This window comes from Ricinus communis, chromosome 10, assembly GCF_019578655.1.
Source record: "Ricinus communis isolate WT05 ecotype wild-type chromosome 10, ASM1957865v1, whole genome shotgun sequence".
NCBI classification, from domain to species: Eukaryota; Viridiplantae; Streptophyta; class Magnoliopsida; order Malpighiales; family Euphorbiaceae; genus Ricinus; species Ricinus communis.
In genome coordinates, this window is record NC_063265.1 from 11,154,899 (window position 1) to 11,175,678 (window position 20,780).

Sequence of the window (20,780 nt, forward strand, 5' to 3'; positions counted from 1 at the left end):
TTCTAAGCTAACAACCCTTCTGGGTCTGTCTCCAGGTTTTGTATTTGAAAATGCTTGATAAAACCAGTATCACAACATAGCTAAAAAATACTTCAACAAAAGGTGACCTCAGATGCAATTTTGCAGGTAAAACCATTTGACAGAATTCTAGGAATTTTTCTGATTTTCCAGGATCAGAGATTGAAATAACAGCCATGAAACTTTCATGCACTGAACTGTTTAATACTGTATATAGCTTAAACATCAGAAGACACAAATAAGACAATTAAAAGTGCTTCCAAGCAAACTTCAACCCCTTTTAACCCTTCTCTCAATGATCCTCAACCTTCTTCAAGCCCTTCATGTCGGTTGTTTCCACTCTGCAATAAGGGGGAAAAAGGAAAAAGACCAGAAAGTGATGTCAGATGCACATTGCATTTAACATTTATATTTTATAGCGAGAACAGGAAAAAAAAATTGCACCATAGATACAAAAATGCTATTAATTCAAAGCATAGGATGAACTTTATATTAGCCATGCTCATTATTAAAAGGAAAATAAACATTCTTATGACTAACTATTTCACTGAGAATGAAAAGCTAAATATTGTAAAGGCACTATAACTGTTTTTTTTCTCGCTCAAAATAATTAGAATGAGGAGTGCATATGCAACAAACCTAGACAGGCCTGCTGTACACTAAATACTTATTGACCACATAATCTAATCAACAAAAAGATATTCAGCATCTCTATGTAACACTTAAGAAGTCATATAATAACATTTACCAAACAATAAATAATAAAAACTGCAACTAAGTGAAATAACTCTTGGTTGATGTATGTAAGAAATTTGATCAACAGAACCAAAACTTCAAGCAGGGTTAAACAATGGCGTCCATTATACTTTAAAAAAAAAAAAGAAAAAGTAAAGTTTTTTGGAGCGTCGAGAGATGTTAGAGGTGACAAGTCAAAAATCCGAGCCTATCATATGTGCAAAATAGCGGTGCACATTCAGCTAATAAGCACAAAAGAATGGCTTGAAAAAGAAAACCTAAATTCATAAATAACGTCGGACAGCCTGACTATTTATTGAAGTAATTCAAAGTTACGATTTTTCTTAACCTATAGATCACTATGGAATTGCTACTACTAAAATATTCCAAAAGATATAGCTACTACTAAACAAAAATAAAAGACATCAATTCACTAGATCTGAAGTGAGGTACATACGTCACATATCATGTGTACAGACAGTTGCAAGAAAAAAATGAATAGATAAATAAGAAAGAAATGTAGGTAATGTTCATGGCTCGCTCAAACTTACGTCGTCCCAAACAGTGCAAACTTTTGGACTTTGGTGATATCAGAACCCGTGTGATTATCCTCAATAAAAATTGTCAAGCTAATAAAAATAAAATCAAATTAGCTTCCAGAAGATAGAGTAATAGGAATAAATGGAGTAATAACACAAGAAGTTGAAATACCTACGAACATTCTGAAACTTAACATACTTCAAAACTACTGGTTTTCCCTATAGACAGAGAAGCATAAATGGCATTGTAAAATTAGCATAATTATCCAAACCATGAATCATAAATATAATACCAGTACAAGAAATATATATCCACCTGGAGAGTATCTGGTGATAAAATTACTGTGTCACTAGGAGGGAAGTCATTGACATTACTGCCATTATCACATCAAAAATAACAACATATAAGATTTTCTTTTACACTTTTAGTGAAAATTAAAACAATCAGACATAGTTGATGCTGAATCATACCTAAATCCCATATGCTCTTTGTTTGAGAAAAGTTTTACAGTCTTAGGGCCTGTAGAGACAACCACGTAATTAGAATACTAGGCAAGCAGATAAAAGCATTTTCATGGTGACTTTTCTAGTCCATAAAAAGGGTTTCGATTAATACCTTCTTCTTCAGGACCTTTAATGACAATAGAGTGCAGTTTAATAACTTGGGTGAAAGGTATATAAATCAATAACTGCTCATCCGCATCACTCTCTAGATTCAAACCATCATCTTCCCTATAACCCTATTTGTAAACAACAAAGTACCATAAATAAAACTCACAGACCAAACTAGTCATGTTCCTTATCGTTGATAGCATACGATAGTGAAAGGAAAAGAAACGGACATTGGCACAAGATATCAATTTAAAGGACAGCAACTCTCTATTTCAGCATATTCAAGAGAATAACACTGATTTCTAATAAATTAAATAACACTAGCAAATCTTAGAACTTTCATTACCTTGAAACTTCTTTTTCTTTTTTTTTTTTTTTTTTAAAAAAAAAAATAAGTTCTTTTGAAAGTTACCTGTTTGAGAGCATTGGAAAGAGAGTGACTGGGGTTTTGGTTAAGGCATTCAACTCCAGACCAATCAACGAAGTCCACAAGATCAACCTGATTCATCAAAAAGACTCAAACCCATAAATTAGAAAAGTATCAATTAAATAACCCTCCAAAATCCCAGTTCCAAGATTGCAACTTTATCTTTTCTCAAGAAACAAATAAAGAAATTTGACAGAAAAACAAAAAAGAAAGTAGAAATAATTACTTGGCTTCTTTGAATTGCAGTGGCTGATTCTGCAGACATGGTTGTTTAATTGCACTGATTAATGAGGTTGTAGCTCTTCTGAAAATATGTATAGAAGAGAATAACTTTTTATACAGGAGAAAGAAAGAGAGAGAGAGAGAGCGAAAATAGTGTTTTTTTTTTTTTTTGAGAAGGAGAAGTGTATTTAAATTAGGACAAAGAAATATTTATATTAATAATATTGTGACCAACACAACAGAGGAATCCCAGAGGAAGACAAATTAGAAATTTAGGAATCGGTTAAACGACACAGTTTAACTTGTGACCCGTTTGGATTAAAATCTTGTTAACTTGTCTCCGAACTATGGGCCTCTTGCCATTATTCGTCTAGAGAGCTTAAGACTAAGCCCATTTTTTGGGTCCTGATACTCTTTTATATGCCCGTCTAACAATGACACATACAAAAATTTTATGGTACAGAGCTTTTTTCAAGAAAATGCAATTTTACAACATTTTTTAAAATTTTATCTTTACCATTTTTTATTTTATTTATATAATTTTTTTATTAAAAATATACTAAATATAAAAAAATTATCAAAATTATATCATTTAATTTGTATTATTATCAAATTAGCTGAGTGTGCTAAATTTATTATTTTTATTTTATATCTTAATAAGTTATTGTGTTTTCTTTATACGGCTTTCTAAACTCTCTATCTCTTTCTCTTGATCCTTTGACTATGAGTCTTTAGTTTGCACGATTTGTTCTTCTATAATTCAAAAGGACTAGCTCGGTTATAAGAATCCAATAGAGCATATAGACCATTCATGGCTAAGTTGCCTTCAGTTGCTCTTAGCTTGAGGATTTATCTTGTCTTGAGCTTACAGTATGAGAATTATTAGAATGAACAGCTCTCGGCTCCTTACTGGTATCAGAGCCATTTGGTGAAAGAGAAAGAGAATTGAATCAATATGGTTGCAAGTCCTGAATTCACTACTCAAACTGCTACTTTTCAACTTTCTCCATCTTATAGAAAAACCCTAGCCTATAAAATAGACAATCTTGTAAAAAATTTTCACATTCCTGAAACTGTCCAAATTGATAAAACTCTTATCCATATAATCAACTTGTACAATATTTTCAAGAAACAAACCTTGATAATAAGAACCTTTAACCAATTACTACACAAACCTCCTCTCACAGTCAAGGAATACATTCAGTCTTCTGCATTATCCCAATGTTCTTTAACAGCTACCACCTAAGAACAATATGTTACCTTAGAAATTCCTGAGTCTTTTATCCAGTAATGGAAGAGACAAGGATATACTCATCTCCACCTCGGGGCCATCAGATTGGTGTTATCCTACCATGACTGAATGGGTTTACTTGTCACTGCCCGGATGTCACTCTTAGACACTATATATCTTAGATATGAGCATGTTGTTATTGGAGCAATTGTCACAACCCTCAATACAGGAAGTGTAGTACTCACTTTCTTCCCTAATTTCAATATGTCACTCAATGACCCGTATCTCTCTACGGCATTGAAAGTACAGATCCAGATCACTGGAGCTGACCAGGTGGTTGATTCCCTTGCAACAACACTGCATCACCAATTAGTATATCGGCTGCAGGATCATGCAATAAACCTACAACTACCAGGTCTTCAATCTTCAACAGATGCTCTGTTCATCATGGCTGATGCAAGACAAGTTCCCACAATTGTGCAGGCACTACGACAATTGGAAAAATGAGATCTAGAGAAATTTATCCCTCTTGAATGGGCAATAAACTATGAGAAACTTTACCAGTCATAGGATAAGCAGATCCAAGCCACATATCCCCCTTTTATCAAAGAAAAAGATGGCACTGTAAAGACCATCTTCAGGAAAACTGAAGAATCTTCATCTTCCTTTCCATTCATATTTCAAGCATCAATGATACAACTAGTCCCATCTCCAAAACCTGAAAAGGGCCTTCCGGTAAATGCCTTTTCACCTTTCGAATGCTATGTCTATCCAGCCAAAATCAACAGCCATTTTATCTGGGATATAGATCCTTCAAAATGTAACCCAGAATGCAACTGTGCAGAAGAACTAGGAGAACCATGTTTTCAGAAACCTAAACTTGAAAAGCCTAGACTGATTCCAAAGGTATTCTACAGTTCTCCATGTTCACACAAGAAATCCAAATGCGATGATCAGGACCCAGATGGTGCATCAAGAGTAAGGACCCCTCTACCTATCTATGAAGAGGCTTTAGAAATCCTACAAAAAGAGAGACCACTCTTCAAAAAAGTCTCTCTCCATCCTGTCGTGCAAAAATACAAACTCTTGTGTCCACAGTCTTACCTGTCCAAAGTTGTTTTATGATTCAGGACCATGATTTTTCTCCTTTGGGAAAATCAAAAAATATGATATCTGAGGTCACCCCTTCAAAAGTGGCTCCTTTTGGGCAGATTGAAAAGCTCATTCAAGCAGAAGAAGTGCTAAACTGGCAAACTTCTAATGCTTTAGCCTAGAACATGTACCTAAAAAAGATCGATGGCAAGTTAGACCAGGCCTTACATTTCTCACAAAAGTTAGATCAGAAGTTGGACACCTTCTCTCAAGAAGTACTCTAGCTGTATTCCTCCTTAACCTCCAAATACCAAACCCTGGATAGAAAGCTTCGAATACCCCAACCAATTACACCAGCCTTCACCTAAAAGGAAAAGAAAATTATGAGACTTAAAAAGCAGATTGATCAAATTGAATATTCTTATAAAAGATCAATCTTCTATGGTCCCTTCATTCACATCTGTAGCCTCCACATCTTCTGCAATAGCCCCCTCATATTATTCTGCATTTCCTCTCCTTCGACACCCAGAGCAAGAAGAAACTTTTTACCCACCTTTTAATACTTTATCATACCTCTATCTAAAAAACTCTACACCCTAACAAAAAAAGGCTTTGAATCCTACAGTTTTGAAAGGCAATATATTGTCAGACCAATCTCTAATCAGCCCTTATGATTCTGATTCTGATTCTTTTTCTAATACCTCTAGAATGGCTGATATAACAGAAATACTCATGAATACCTCTACTACTGAATCGTCTCTAGAAGTAGTAGAGCATGAAGATGGCACAGATGATGCACAGTCATATTTTGTTCCTACTGAAACTCCACACCCAAGGTCAAAATCCACAACTGGAACAGGACCTTGGTTCATTTTTGATGATCTGTCTCCATCAAAATGGAGAGATAAACTTTTTAAATTTTTAGCATGGATTGATCTTCAAATGACCTTTGAAGGTGCCACACTCAAAAAGGTTCTTGCTGAATTTGTGACAAGATTCACAGGCAGTTTAAGGGATTGGTTTCAGTCGCAGCCTGAATACACCAGGCTCCAATTCGTGACTTTGCCAACTCCATCAGCTGCGGTCGCAGTCCTCCATAATCAGTTCCTTGGAAGCTTTGATCTCATTATACGACAACAGAAACAAGAATACTTTGATCGAAAATGTTGTTCGTTAAAATCAAGGATCTTGAAAGATATTATTCTGCAATGTCCAAATTGTATTATGTTATTGGTGGACACGATGGTGATGATACGCTAAAATATACTTTCATTACCTCATTATCATATAAGATCCAACCAGAAGTCAATAATATGATCGCCGCAACAAAGAAGTCTGTTACCTCAATTATCCTTGGAGAAATCTGGCAGTTTACGCTCTCCTCTATCAAGAGACTATATGACCAGCAAGAATTATTCAGGAGACTGTCTCAAAAAAGATTTGATTGTTCAAAAGGCCTGCAACAAAAGCCACATCAAGATTAAAGGTAAGTCCTCTAATTGTGTCTGCTCCAGCCACAAGAAGAAAATAAGACACCATTTTCAAAAATACCCTCATAATAGAAGCAAGGAGTTCAGTAAGAAAAGGTCATATACAAAGAGGTTCAAATATTTTCGGAAAAAGAAAAATAGAGGCAATAAATCAGATAGATGCTACATCTGCCGAAAAAGGGGGCATTATGCTAAAGATTGTCCTCAAAATTCGGAAAAGGCAGCAAGAATGATCCAGCAAGTTAGTATGTCCATATCTCTACCAGATTCATTTGAAGAAGACATAGAGTCTCTCTTATCAGAACAAGACGATCTCATTCCAGAAAGTCTCTTTGGAATAGAAGAAGAACATTCAGATTCTACTGATTCCTCGGAAGAATCCTCCTCAAATTATGATGCTGATATGATTCCAATCTTAATGATCAATCACCCTGCAAAAGGTGAAAAGGACATACTAGCAAATGTGATGCAATATCCTTTCTCTCCATCGCCAATTTCCCAATTGTCTCAACTTGCTACTAAGGTACCTCCAGTACCTTATGTTCCTGTACAAGTATTACCTTCAAGGTATTCAAAGCCTATATCAGTCATAGCCTTCTTCGACACTGAAGCTCAAAGAAGCATGATGAATCCTGATGTTCTCCCGTTTGAGTATTGGAAATCTCATATCCAATTTTTCAGAGCAGCAAATGGCCACACTTTCAAGACTACGAAATAAAAAATTAGGATACAGTTCTTTCTTGACTGTGTGGTATGGACACACATCATTCGCTCATACCTCCCAAATAAAGACCTCTTGATAGGTTTTGATGTTTATCATCAAGCGCAAAGGCTTCAAATTCTTCCTACAGGAATAAAGTTCAAGAGACAATTCCGTCCATACACAGATACTTCTAATCTGATCGCCATAGCAGACATAGAACCGCCATTCCTGCAATACAAGGAGAAATTCCTCCCTTTCTGTCCGGAATCCCATTCACATTTCCAACATCCACTACCTTTGTGGAAAGATCCTCAGTTCTATATCAAGCTCTCTTTCAAGCTTAACGAGGATGTCAATCCAACTAAGGCCACTCATCTAGGAATGTCTCCTACAGACCTGGCTCTTGCCAAATCCGAGTGCCTGACTCTTCTACAACAAGGTCTCATCGAGCCCACAACCTCATAATGGGCCTGCCAAGCCTTTTACGTGGAAAAAATATTTGAAAAATTAAGAGGGAAAAAGAGACTTGTTATTGATTACAAGCCTCTGAATCACTTCCTGCAAGACAACAAGTTCCCTCTTTCTTGCATCTTGAACCTAAAAATCCACATCCAAAAGGCCCAATACTATTCAAAATTTAATTTTAAAGCTGGATTTTGGCAGTTGGGTATCCATCCCTCAGAAAGGTATAAAACAGTCTTTTGTATCTCAAACGCACAATACCAATGGACAGTCATGCCTTTTGGACTCAAAACAGCCCCTTCCCAGTTCCAAAAGACAATGATAGAAATTTTTGAACCTATCCTCTATTCCTCCCTAATCTATATTGATGATATTCTCCTATTCTCAGAAACAGCTGAAGATCATCATCAGTTTCTGAAATAATTCCTTGCTATCATCCAGAAGTACGGAATAATGCTTTCAGAAAATAAAAGTATTATTAGCCAGCAAGAAATAGAATTCCTTGGAATGCATTTTAAGAACAGCCAATATACGTATGGTCCACACTTGACAAAAGAGCTTGATAGTTTTCCAGATGAGAATCTCTCTGTAAAACAAATTCAGCAATTTCTTGGAATACTCAACTATGCCAGGGAAGCCATACTACATCTTTCCAGTCACACATGTCATCTTTCCAAAATGCTCAAAAATAACCTCCCTTCTTGGGGCACATAACAAACAACAGCTGTCAAGAAATTGAAAGAATTGACCCAGAACCTTCCACCACTTACTATCCCGTCTACGGGACATCTTATCCTACAGACAGATGCATCAGATCACGCATGGGGGGCAATTCTTCTTGAAAATCTTAATGATAAGGAAAAACTGTATGGGCATGCATCCGGACAATTTTCTCCAGCAGAAAGACATTACCATTCAACATACAAAGAAATTTTGGCAGTCAAATATGGAATAAAAAGGTTTAAATTCTTTCTGATCAGTCAACACTTCTTGGTACAAATGAATAACTCTTCATTTCCAAAAATTATTGAATTCAATCAGAAAACTTTACTAGAACCACAATTATTGAGGTCAAAGTCATGGTTCAGCAGGTATGATTGTGAAGTCCAGCATATAAAAGGAACAAAAAACCTCATCCCAGATTTCTTATCCAGACTATCAAAGCCACAACCAAAAACCCAACCTATTGTCCTTCTCATCTCAACAATCAAACTTCCGATAATCTTCATGGCCTCTGCGTTCTCAAAAAAGCCTCTACAACATCCCTCTCCACCAGACCTTCCTACAAATCTCACAACAGAACAGGTCAACAGTTTTGTCAAAAATATGATGTTCCATTATCTGGCAATCATCCAGAAGACTTTCTCACTACCTATCCAACCCAATTTCTTTTATCCAGATTATCCTTGGTGCTTAATCTACCACCTTTCTCCTATCCATCCACAAATCGAAAGTGAACTATGGTTTCTATGGTGTCTTTCCACAGTTTGTTATCATACTATAGAAGTGCCAGTCATGGACCTCCTATACTTCTTCGATATTGATACAAATGCAGGGACATATTCATGGAAATATCTCATTTGGTTCAAAACCCCATATCAATGGAAAAAGGATCTCCTCAAAATCATTCATGAAAATAAATTGTTCACAAACAATAGCTTCAAGGCTCCAGAATATCATGTCATCTATATTCTTCACAGGCCTTACTTTAAACTCTCAGAAGATACATATGCCATCCAAAACATCTATCAATACTGGAAGACAATTGAAATGCCCTTACATCTTGCTCCTCCACCAATAACAAGAGAATTAAAGCTTACTCTGTAATTAAGAAATGATCTAGGAAGGACCAATGTCTCTACACCACTTGTCTGTACTTACAATGGACCTAATAATCAATAGACTGAACACTCCACCACTGAACAGTCCACTTTACCTTTGCTGTCATTACCTCTGGATGATCCAAGTCTGACCACAGAACAACAAAATGCCATTATGCAAGATTCCCAGCCACTAGACGATGACAGTGGTCCATGGTATCCAACCTTTTTCGATGGCAATCCAAGCAATGAAGACAACACAACACCCAATCTCTCTCCTCCATATTTTATGAAGTAATTGAAAGAGTGTAACTTATCTTATCTATCTTTATGTAAAGTATGTAATCTTATCTTTCATGTCCTTATGTGTGCATGCGTTGCACGACCGCCATTATTATTCTAATTTATAAAATCAAGTTGATAGATACAATCTAATAAAAAATTTAATATTTAATATTAATTTATAAAATTTTAAAAATTAATAGTAAACTAATTATTTTTCAATATCTTTAATTTTTTAAAATTTTAAAATTTTATTGATGTAATAATATAAAATTATTTTAATAATTATTAATTAATTAATTTAATATCATAAGAATTAAAATATAATTGATATTATTATTATTTAGAATTAGAAATTTATTATATAATTAGAAAATTAATTTATTATTGAATATAATATTAAAAATATAATTTAATGTGTTATGTTTTAAAATTAAAATTGTTACAATTTATTAATTAATATAATATTAAAATAATTAATATGCTATAGTATTATTTTCTAATTAGCAGACTATTTATTAGTAATATAATATTAAAATATAATAATTATACTATTTTTTAGGAATAGAGTCCCTTTTAATTAAAATTTTAATTTATGAATCAATAAATTAATATAAAATTATAAAATTATATATAAATTTACATTTCATGTATCAAAAGTAAGTACATATGTAAAAGTAAAAATTTATGTACAAAAATTTTAAATATACATATTAAAAAATTTAAATGAAATCAATATATATATATATATATATATATATATATATATATATGATTAGATTCTAAAGACATGGATAAATTGATTTTTAGTTATCCCCACCAAACAATTCATCTTCCTTTCAAATCTCTCCCTCATATATATTTATACTTAATAACTTATGTTATGGAACTTTTTTATATTTATCTAAGTTTTAGAAAAATACTTCTAGAAATAAATGATATGATATGTTTTAATCTTTAAAAGAATGTGGCAAACTCTATTTTAAACTTTAGAGTTTTTTTTATGTTGGTTAAGTTAAATATTTAATTTATTTATTAAACTTTTATATTTTTATTTTTTACTAAAATAAGAATGTCTATTTATTTTTTTAAAAATCTGCACACTTTTTAAAATTTTTATTTATTATTTATTATTTTTTTGATATACTTCTAAAATTATGTTTTATTGAATTTTATATTTATATTTTTGCCAAAGAAAAATATGAAAGAGAGATACCAATTTTAGCAACCTAACAACCTCAAAAAAGACACCAAAACCCAACCAAAAGTCTCAAACTTTCTATCTTCATCTGAGTCCAAACAACCATAAAATCAGACACCAAACAATAACACAGAAAAGGGATATACTCATATCCCACACAATCAAAAGTCTCATCTTTCATTTCCCTTCACTCACTCTCTCCTTCTTCCATTTCCGCCAATGGTTTCCTTATCCTCCACCACTACCTCCACTTCCCTATCCTCCCTCCACCACCGCAGCGCCTCCTTCCATATTAACCTGCGCACCCGCTCCCTTAGCCTACGGACCCCCACCAAAACTTTCTCAATCAAAGCCCAATCTGCCCCTGTTCTCACCCAAGATGACCTCAAGAAACTCGCGGCCGACAAAGCCGTAGATTACGTAAAATCCGGCATGATTCTTGGCCTCGGAACCGGCTCCACTGCCGCCTTTGTCGTCGCTAAAATCGGAGAACTCCTTAAGTCCGGCGAATTAAAAGATATCATCGGCATACCCACATCAAAACGCACCGAAGAACAAGCATTATCGCTAGGAATTCCACTATCAGTTCTTGATGAACACCCAAAACTTGATCTTGCAATTGATGGTGCAGATGAAGTAGACCCAGATCTTAATTTAGTGAAAGGTCGCGGTGGGGCCCTTCTGAGAGAGAAAATGGTGGAAGCTGCAAGTGATAAGTTTGTTGTTGTTGCTGATGAGACTAAATTAGTTGATGGTCTTGGTGGAAGCAAGCTTGCAATGCCTGTTGAAGTTGTTCAATTTTGTTGGAAGTATAATTTGATAAGGTTAAAAGAATTGTTTAAAGATGAAGGTGTTGATGCTAAGCTAAGATTGAATGAAGATGGGAAGCCTTATGTTACTGATAATTCTAATTATATTGTTGATTTGTATTTTGAGAATCCTATTAAAGATGGGTATGCTGCTGGTAAAGAAATTTCAAGTCTTGAAGGTGTTGTGGAACATGGGTTGTTTTTGGATATGGCCACTGCTGTTATTATTGCTGGAAAGACTGGAATTGATGTCAAGACCAAGTGAGGTAGCAATTATCATCTGCCGCTCTGCTATTGTTATTCTTGTTGTTGTTAATTACATTTTTGTGCTGATTTTGAACTCGCTAGTGGAACTCTTAGATGGGGCCATTATATAAGGTTTTGCTCAATTTGCTTAGCAATGGATATGTGAAATAACGGCAAGTCATTTCATTCTTGTATAATTCATGAGCAGTTATTTTTCTTGTTTTCTTTTATGCCTTTTAGTTATTATTGGATATAATGAAAGTGAATGCCTAAATTAATATTCCTTTGTACAATTAATACCAATGTTGGTATAGACAGTATTTTAGACAGTATTTTCACCATGTTATGACTTTTACCAATTATGTGATGTGAGAAAGTGAGAAATGCAACTGCAGTGAATTCTGAAGATCAAATGCCTTCTGTTAGAAATTTGGCTTATTGGAGTATCTTCATGGCTACCATGTTTAGGAGCATCCTGAATTTACTCTTTTTATAATCCTGAATTTACTCTGTAAATCGTTTTTCTGAGGTTGATTTGATTCTTAATTGTGTTGGAGCACAATTGATGCGGATCAAGAAAATAGATATTTGGGATTTAGTTCTTAATTATGGCATTAAGAATTTTCTCCTAAATTGTTGTTTACTAAGTTTAAATTTAGGTGTAATTAGGAATTTTACTGCCATTAGTAATATTAGAACTTATTTTTATTCTATCCTAATTAGTATTCTTGTTTAGTATCTTCCTAGTTAGTGTTAGCTTATAATTTTTCTAGATTGAATTTCTAGTCCTGATAGTGTTAGGATTACTTTTAGTCTATAAATAGCCAGGCTCCTAATGTTTTTTTTTTTTTCAGATTTTCAGATTAGAGTTTTGCTATTTTTGAGTTGTGTGATGCAATTCTCCTACCTTTTTCTTTCAGCTTTTTGTTCTTTTCTTTGTTAATCAAACTCTGAGATATGAAATCGCAGGATGAATATCAGATTTTAGCTGCTGAAATTCCTATTTCTCACAGAAATTAACATAGAACAGCAAACGCTAAAGCGTTCCTACACCAACAGATAGCCTCTGTTGTGCCTTAACATCAAGATGCAGAGTGGAATGTTGGATCCCTTCTGAAATTGTTAGCGTGTTTCTGTTGACATTTTTGGAGCATTATATTCTTCCTTAGAAGGGACATCTTATTTGAATCCGGAAAGTGATTTTTGTAAAAATTTTAATCAAACGACGCCCGATCCCTGATGCTTCTCTTAAATGTGATTCTTAAGGCTTGCACTGGGTTGTTATCAGTCTCTATCATTCCCTACCTTATCCTTCATTTCTTTCCGTGATAACACAGTTGACCTTTGCATTCCTGGGGCAGGACAGAAAATGAGGGGAATAATAATATGGTACAGAGCGTCAATCATCTGACCTAGACTTGTAGCTGGTCTCAAATTCTGTAGCCAGCCACACCTTTCTTCTATAGTTGCCACTATCAAGTTTCTTTTGAAGTTTGCACGTTTCAAAGTGAGTCGTCAGTCATTAAGAAGAAGCATTTTGCATGCCCAAAAGCCACTACATACATGAATCGGGTCATCTTCTTTCGCATTAATTACTTGAGAAGAATTCTCTCTTGTCCTTTTTGGTGGTAAGGTTGTGTATCCTTTTCAGAAATTTTTTTTCAGAAGGCTTTATTAGGGGGTGGGGATTTAAAGAAAAATTACATTTGGTGGGTCTTGTGCTAATAATAACTTGCGGTAGCATTACATACCTCCTGAAATTGATGTTGACATTGAAATGTAATTTCTATAATATGATTGTTTGTTATACAAGAAAATCAAAATTTTCATATTAGTTTCTAGGTGAAATTGACATCTAAAATAAAGTCTCGACTGCAAAGATTATCATTGAATATAAATATTTTATGTACTAAAAAAAACGCGGTCTAAACAAATAAATACACTGCCACCTGTGTGTGTTCTATCGTTTATTCAATACAAACTGAGTTTCTACATAAGAATCGATAGAATGATCAAAGGAATGATACATAAAGTAAATTTCAGCATGTATAGTATAGTAAGTATGGTATGGTGAAACTAGAGGCTGGTACAAAATCAGTATTCTTTCTTTCTGCTTTCATATCTCATCCTACTTGCGCAGAACCATAAGGATAGACACAAGCACTATGATCATCCATCGAAACTTCCCTGGCAGAATTGAGCTTGCTGTATAACAGACACAAATAAGACAGCTTCAGTATCTGACACTAGGATTAATCATATTCATAGAACTTTTGACTTTGGTTTCCAGGGTCTCATAATTCAAACTCTGAAATTAATTCTATAAGGTCTTAAAGTCAGCTGCTTATTACGAATTGCACTTAATCTAATTGGTAGCTTAACTGGCAAAGTTGTTGCAACAGATATGTTTATCACAAAAAAGAAAATGAAGAGTGAAAAAATTTTGGAACTTGGAAGGGATTAATCTTCCAAAAAAACTAATGTAGTGGTGATGATGATAAAGTCAATGAGGAAGAAAACTACACTAAAGAAAGCACCATATTAATGAGAAGACAACCTGAAACAAGGGGATGCAAATTTAATTAAATCTTACCTGGATTGGTACCTGGTGATGACTCTGAATTTGAAACTTTAATCCCAAGGCTGGCACAATCAGAACCAATTGTACCTAATCAACAATAAAACCATTTCAGTTTTTCAAGATTGTTAATTAGTGTTGAAGAAATAAGCTGAGGTTAGCTTAATTAGCACGCTAGACAAAATTTCTTACATGGGCTGTAGCAAGGGAAGTAAGGGACATCAAGAAGGTTTGAGAATCCTGACTTGCATGTACACAAGTGGTTATATGTTGAATTCTTTGTGCAAGTACCTTCTCCACAGAACATCCAATAGCAAGCTATACATGTATAAGTCAACTTGGTTAAAAGAGGAGACGTCAACTGATGATAATATATATACTTTGATCATAAGAACAGAAGAGGTAGTGCAAATGTTATGGTAATTACGATCATAGAATGATGAGTTCAAGGGAACTGTTTTCTCTGGAGGTGTCGGTGGAGCTGGCTGGCAACCGTCGTAATTGAGAGTACCTGTAAAGAACATGCGTATAGATTATACATGAGTTTCTGTTTAGTTTCTAAGGATCCTCGTCAATTGTTTAAGGATTCTTGTATGCATGTTTTAATTGTTGAAGAAAATGAACCAAATAAAAAAAAATGAAGAAGATAAAGCTTCTTACACTTTGGATAGACACAAGGGAGGAACTGGAGAGTGTCATTAACATCAGCATCTGGACTTCTAGCCCAACCAGACTCACACTCGCAGACATAGCCTAATGGCTTCAAGATGTCTCCTTTGCATGTTCCTTTCCCACATTCCACTTCATTGCATATTGCATCTGCAATTCACCATACCACACACTTCCATCAGAAAAATTCTTTCAGAAACCCAATAAGTGGCTATTAGAATTCATATTACATTATTTAGCTTCTGACATCAGTTATATCTGCTTATAATTAACCCAATAACTTTGTAAGAAAGAGCAGAAGTACCAAGGATAGGAGTCGAGCGATTATCCCCTAAAGCGATTGTAGGTAGCAAAACAAGAAACAAAGCTAAAAAACAGAATTTCTTTACAATGGCCATATTATTTTCTAAAAGAGAGAAAGAGAGCAGAAGAGATGTTATGCCCAGAAATGGAAGTCAAGGATTGCTTTTGAAGTTGGTACATGTGTATGTGTATGTATATATATATATATATAAGATCCTTAATGCTACCAAACCTAAGAGATTGAATATTCTTTTAACACTATTTGAGTTCATTGAAATTTTCTTTATAAACAATGACTATAATAAGAAAGCTTAATATATAATTCCTTCAGAAGTTTCTTGCAGGCAGCAACATATCTCTTCTGCAAATCTTTTATTCTGTAATTCATTTTTAAATTGTATATAATATACATTACAGTTTGAATAAATCAAACATCTGATTTTATTATTTGGGTTGTTTTCTTTTTTTTCTTTATACAAAGGAATAAGTCTCTCATTTTGTTAAATTTTCTTTAATAATAACTTTACCCTTAAATTTAGTCAGCTTCAACCAACAAAAGTTTTGTCTGGCGTATGGTTGATGAAGGGTATATAGGGCAGTTAGCTGGACACAGAAGTCAAATGATTAATGCCGGTCCATGTCTGCAAATAAAAGAATCAAATCAAGCTGATTTTATTACTTATACAAATTAAAGAAAAGAGTTCCTTTTTTTTTAAAAGGTAAGAAAGAAACATGACATACGAATCAAATGGTTATATTATTTCTCTGAGAGAAGGAAACGAGGTGCCAAGTATTCTTCAATTATTTAATTTATACGATTGAAAAAGTAATTAGAAAGATGAACAAAAGATTGAAATCAGAAGAGGTCTTCTCTGTTAACCTTACGAAATCGAAATTTGAATTTAAACACTATTTCTTTAGTACAGACTAAATTGAAAATTTTGATTACAGAAACATTACTTGGTCTAGAAATAACTTGTCTTCCAAGAATTAAAATAAAACCAATGCCAGTCTCTTCTATAAAAAAAAATTTAATTCATAAAAGTTTATTTTTAGTATTTAAATGGTGTATAAATCCATGTTAGTACAATCTGAAGCACAATTAATCAAATTTCTACAACTAATTATGAGCCAAGTGAAAATGGAAAAAGTTGTGCTAAGTTATGCTATAAAACAGTGCTTTGATTTCCCAATGAAAGTTAGTCACTTCCAATCAGAAGTTTTAACTCTCAATTTGCCTAATAAAATGCCAAACGTGTAAACAAATTCAAAGAAGAAGAAGTTCTAGAAGAGTGGCAATGTTCTCTTAGAAATTTAAAAAAGAAAAAGATAAGGTGGCAATAAAATGATAATAATTGAACTTTAAAAAGTCAGTGTTTCACCAAAAATGGGCATAAATGTACCACAGAAGCTTAGAAAATATAGAAGTGATAGGTTGAAGGAGTCAAAACAGAGACAAACATAGAATAAACATTTAAAAGATTAGTTAGTGACAAACATTAGTATAATAGCCTTTGTCCAGTATAAAAAACCCAAGTAAAGTCTTATAACCAAGTTGAGAAATCATATAAAAAAAATTGCATTATGGCCAAAATAATGAATTGAGGATTGGGTATTAGAGGTCTCCCCTCAAGGTAAGATGTTATATTATTGAATTTGATTTTTATTTCTTTCCCTTGACAAGGTCTCTGATGTTTTGGTTTTTCAATCTTTAGCTCACTTGGAACATTTTCTATCATCCCAATTGAGTTCATTTTTCAGTATGTAAATATCCTTATTCATGCTAGTTCACCTTATGATGATTTGATACTCGGATAAAATTAAGTAAAACAGAACATTTGATATTGAAAAGCTTGCTAATGCTAATTGATAAATGGGTAAATCCATCATCCGTTGGGACAAAGCTGAAGCTGAAGCTGAGCTCAACTGCAAATATCTGTTATGAAGATGGGTTTATTTGGCACGACACATCTCCAGTCAGTTTTCTTAACCTTCACTCCCGAGACAACGTCAACCTGAAAGTGTTTTCATTAAAGATTTTAATGAATTGCTACTGCTGCATAACTATAAACAACAGTTTATCCTGTTTGCAGCAAAGTAAAATAAAATAACCATAACACCAGGGCGCCGCCCACCAGAGAAGAGGAACATCTTATTCTTTCAACCCAAATGGAATTAAACAGATCAAAACACCAGAAGGGAAGGTGGGCAAAGGAAACGTATTCTGCATATTCACCCACTTCACAGTAGTTAATAGAAGATGGAAAAGATATAAATTTAAACTCATTCCATGATCATTTTTTATACCGGATCTGTACATCATATGACGGACCCCATCAATTTCCTTAAATCAGCATATAGCCCTCAACTCCATTCATCCTTTCAAATCATTCAGTCCCGCAAACAAGGTAGAGCTAATGCATCTTAGACCTTATGCTTACATTATAAAACTCGGATGTATCCTGCAAAAGCCAGTTTAGTATGCACAGATATTGGGTCTGAACTGAAAGCACAAAATAACAGAACATTCCCCTTATATGTTTCTGGCCTCTTCTATATTTCTTCCAATATACTTTACATCATGCCTTACTGAATACTGTTAGTCAATAAGTTAGAATAGATAAAATGAAACACATGGTTAATCGTCTTAATGAATCCTGACAGTCGATAAAGCCAGAATAGAGAACATAAAGTTCATGGTTAACCAGTTTCAACTTGATGTCTTGAAACTAATATATCAGTATTCCTTCAAGTTGCAAGAACTGCTTCCCCTATTCTATCTACTCAGAATCTTTGTTACTTGCCCAAAGTTCTCATTCATTCCTTCACCAAGGTAAATATTAACTGAAATTAGAATCTTCCAAGCCCACAATTGATACTATCAAAATGAGAAGCCAAAATATATTATAAAGATAACAACCCATGACATTGAACATGAGCCTACAATACTAGAACGGTCCGTAGCACACTGGTATTACTGGAAACTATCAAGTAAAAATAAAAACACACAAGGGGGACAGTAGTCCTTTGAGTTGGAATCATGACATAAATGCTCAAGCTTCAACATATAACTACGGATTGTTACTCAAAGAAAAGATTACAATGTTATCAAACAATAATGCACACCATGAATAATCCGATTTCTACACCAAATTAACTATAAAACTAACAATAGAATCCTCAGCATAATTCAGAGATATATCAATACCTAAATCACTTAGAGAGCCTGCAAAACAACCAACTCAACAACATTGGAAAAGCCAAAAACCCAAAATTCCCATCAAACAGTAGAACATCAATCAAGAAAGGACAAGTCGGCAGATTAGATTATAAAAGATAATAACAATAATAGTATTCACTACAAGCAGTCAAGCATGATTCCAATTACGCCAAATATCCATGAAAAAAGAGACCATCTAAAACATTACCGAAATAATAAAAACCTCAAGTGGCTAAAATAAGACACCACCTATCCAGCCTCTCAAAAATCAAGACTTTTTCAAATGGGAACATATCTTTTAACGACCTGTTTTCCCGCAACGGCAGCAGCAGCAGCAATTCCACCAATAGCACCAGCAATAGCAGCAGACCTAGGGCCTCTAGCCGCGCGATAAATCGCACCAGTGCCAAGACCGGCAAGAGCAGTATTAATCAGATCATCGGCATCTCTATAATGAATCAAAACACTTTCAATCCCAGCAAACATTAAACCTAATACCCCTAAATTATTCCCAAATTTCCGACCCATATGCCCACCCGAATTCAATACCCTATTGACCCGTAATTTCATTGTATCGCCAGGCTCTGCAGATCGGATTCCGTCTAATGAACCCTTAGCTGCCCCGACAATTGCGCCCGATAAATACCCGGTTCCGGTATAGTATTGAAGATTCTCGCTCCAGCTACGGCGTTGACATAAAGCTTCTTCGTGAAATAGGAATTCTGGCGACGTGGGCAGTTTGTATAGGCTTTGTGCTGGCACGTTGTAAAGATCTTGATACGGGTGATATGTCAAGTACTTTTTATCGTTCGAATCGTCCATCATGGGGTTTCTCTCGATTACGAAGAAATGAAACTGTGACCTTTATGTGGAAAAAGAAAGGGGTTTTTGTGGGTGGATTTGGGTATTAGGGCTCTCGGGTGTTTGAGAGATTGATTTTTATTCTAGTGGGTATATATATATGTATATGTATATGTATATGTATATGTATGAAATGTGAAAATGGAAGAGAAGAGGTTTCTAGGAAGAAGAAGAAGAAGCTGTTTTCTGGGGTTAGGGTTTAACGGCAAAGAAAGAAAGGGTTTTATTTAGTCCAACTTTTCCTTTTAGAAGGTTTGAGGTTTTAGATATTTGTCCTTTTCTTTTTCCTTTTACTTACATCGTCAAGGGGGTTTGTGTTTTCTCCCTCTCCGAAGATAGTTTTTTTCTTTTTCGGTCTAAAATATTTTGTATCTTTTAAATTGTCAGTTAAATAGTTACTATAATAAAAAAAAAAAAATTCTTTCAGATTAATACGACATTGTCACTTAATTTAGATTTTATTTTTAATTTTTAATTTATAAAATTTATTCGAAATAAATTTTTATTTAGATTTCAATAGTTACAAATTATACAAAAATAGTATAAAATTAAAATAAATAGCTGATATGTTTTAATAATAAAATTATTAATATTTTATAAGATTAAATTTATATATATATATATATATATTTATATAAAAAAATAAATCACAATATAATAATAATAACAATAACTACTAAGAGATGTATTAGTTATTTTTTAATTTAAATAATTATATAAATATATATTATATGAATTTTAAATATATTAAATATACATTCTTAATTAATTTGACTATGTCGCCTTGCATTTTAAATAGCCATATTCAACTGTCAAGATATTTATTTTATAAATTTTAGTAGTCTATTTTATTTTTCTATGTCCATAAAATAAATAAAAAATACTTTCAAGATTAATTTGAGACAGATATTCTTATAATTCAAAAAACATAGAATATAAGTATTAAAAGAAAACCATTTTAAACAATTTAAATAAACTATGTCCTATCTAATTCACTGTTTATGTATAACTTGGATTAAGCATTAATTTCATAATTAAAAATCTTTAGGAGTGAATATAATTTTCAATCTATAGATTCAAATTGCTACTAGCAAAATATTTTATTAATGAAAAAACGAATTAAAAAAGTTTTCAAACTCTAAACCAAGAATACTGCTTCAAAAAGTCTAGAGATTAGAGAGAAAATAAAAACTTTCAGAAAAAAAAAAAAAAAAAAAAAAAAAAAAGAAGAAGAAGAAGAAGAAGGAAGTATCCTATGAA

The 20,780-nt window shown here is 33.5% G+C and overlaps 4 protein-coding genes across 4 annotated transcripts; 1 reads left to right on the plus strand and 3 right to left on the minus strand.

Moving 5' to 3' along the window:
- Window positions 1-88: 88 nt before the first annotated feature.
- Window positions 89-2,746, minus strand: LOC8289347 (PITH domain-containing protein At3g04780). Its single transcript, XM_002512176.4, has 8 exons — window positions 2,558-2,746; window positions 2,317-2,403; window positions 1,909-2,032; window positions 1,764-1,812; window positions 1,609-1,666; window positions 1,465-1,511; window positions 1,305-1,382; window positions 89-359 (listed from the first exon to the last, which is right to left on the minus strand). The coding sequence occupies exons 1-8, from the start codon at window positions 2,594-2,596 to the stop codon at window positions 311-313; spliced, it is 531 nt and encodes a 176-aa protein (XP_002512222.1). The 5' UTR covers window positions 2,597-2,746; the 3' UTR covers window positions 89-310.
- An 8,152-nt stretch (window positions 2,747-10,898) lies between these two features.
- On the plus strand, window positions 10,899-12,104 carry LOC8289348 (probable ribose-5-phosphate isomerase 3, chloroplastic). The gene has a single exon (XM_002512177.4). It carries the CDS (start codon window positions 11,054-11,056, stop codon window positions 11,906-11,908), a length of 855 nt encoding a protein of 284 aa, XP_002512223.1. The 5' UTR covers window positions 10,899-11,053; the 3' UTR covers window positions 11,909-12,104.
- Window positions 12,105-13,737: 1,633 nt separating this feature from the next.
- LOC8289349 lies at window positions 13,738-15,625 on the minus strand. The gene is made up of 6 exons (XM_002512178.4): window positions 15,441-15,625; window positions 15,128-15,286; window positions 14,895-14,978; window positions 14,660-14,785; window positions 14,483-14,557; window positions 13,738-14,094 (listed from the first exon to the last, which is right to left on the minus strand). The coding sequence occupies exons 1-6, from the start codon at window positions 15,532-15,534 to the stop codon at window positions 14,018-14,020; spliced, it is 615 nt and encodes a 204-aa protein (XP_002512224.1). The 5' UTR covers window positions 15,535-15,625; the 3' UTR covers window positions 13,738-14,017.
- Window positions 15,626-18,734: 3,109 nt separating this feature from the next.
- LOC8289350 (mitochondrial import inner membrane translocase subunit TIM23-2) lies at window positions 18,735-19,795 on the minus strand. Its single transcript, XM_025156197.2, has one exon. The coding sequence runs from the start codon at window positions 19,482-19,484 to the stop codon at window positions 18,939-18,941; it is 546 nt and encodes a 181-aa protein (XP_025011965.1). The 5' UTR covers window positions 19,485-19,795; the 3' UTR covers window positions 18,735-18,938.
- Window positions 19,796-20,780: the final 985 nt, after the last annotated feature.

Bases quoted from the DNA above. Each gene is read 5' to 3' on its own strand.
- LOC8289348 (XM_002512177.4), top strand. From the start codon at position 11,054: ATGGTTTCCTTATCCTCCACCACTACCTCCACTTCCCTATCCTCCCTC.
- LOC8289350 (XM_025156197.2), bottom strand. From the start codon at position 19,484: ATGATGGACGATTCGAACGATAAAAAGTACTTGACATATCACCCGTAT.
- LOC8289349 (XM_002512178.4), bottom strand. From the start codon at position 15,534: ATGGCCATTGTAAAGAAATTCTGTTTTTTAGCTTTGTTTCTTGTTTTG. The intron at 14,979-15,127 runs GTAAGAAGCTTT...TGTTCTTTACAG, and splicing joins CCCTTGTGTCTATCCAAAGT to GTACTCTCAATTACGACGGT. The intron at 14,558-14,659 runs GTAAGAAATTTT...ATTGTTGATTAG, and splicing joins CTTCCCTTGCTACAGCCCAT to GTACAATTGGTTCTGATTGT.
- LOC8289347 (XM_002512176.4), bottom strand. From the start codon at position 2,596: ATGTCTGCAGAATCAGCCACTGCAATTCAAAGAAGCCAA. The intron at 2,404-2,557 runs GTAATTATTTCT...TTGATGAATCAG, and splicing joins CTGCAATTCAAAGAAGCCAA to GTTGATCTTGTGGACTTCGT. The intron at 1,667-1,763 runs GTATGATTCAGC...TGATAATGGCAG, and splicing joins AAAGAGCATATGGGATTTAG to TAATGTCAATGACTTCCCTC.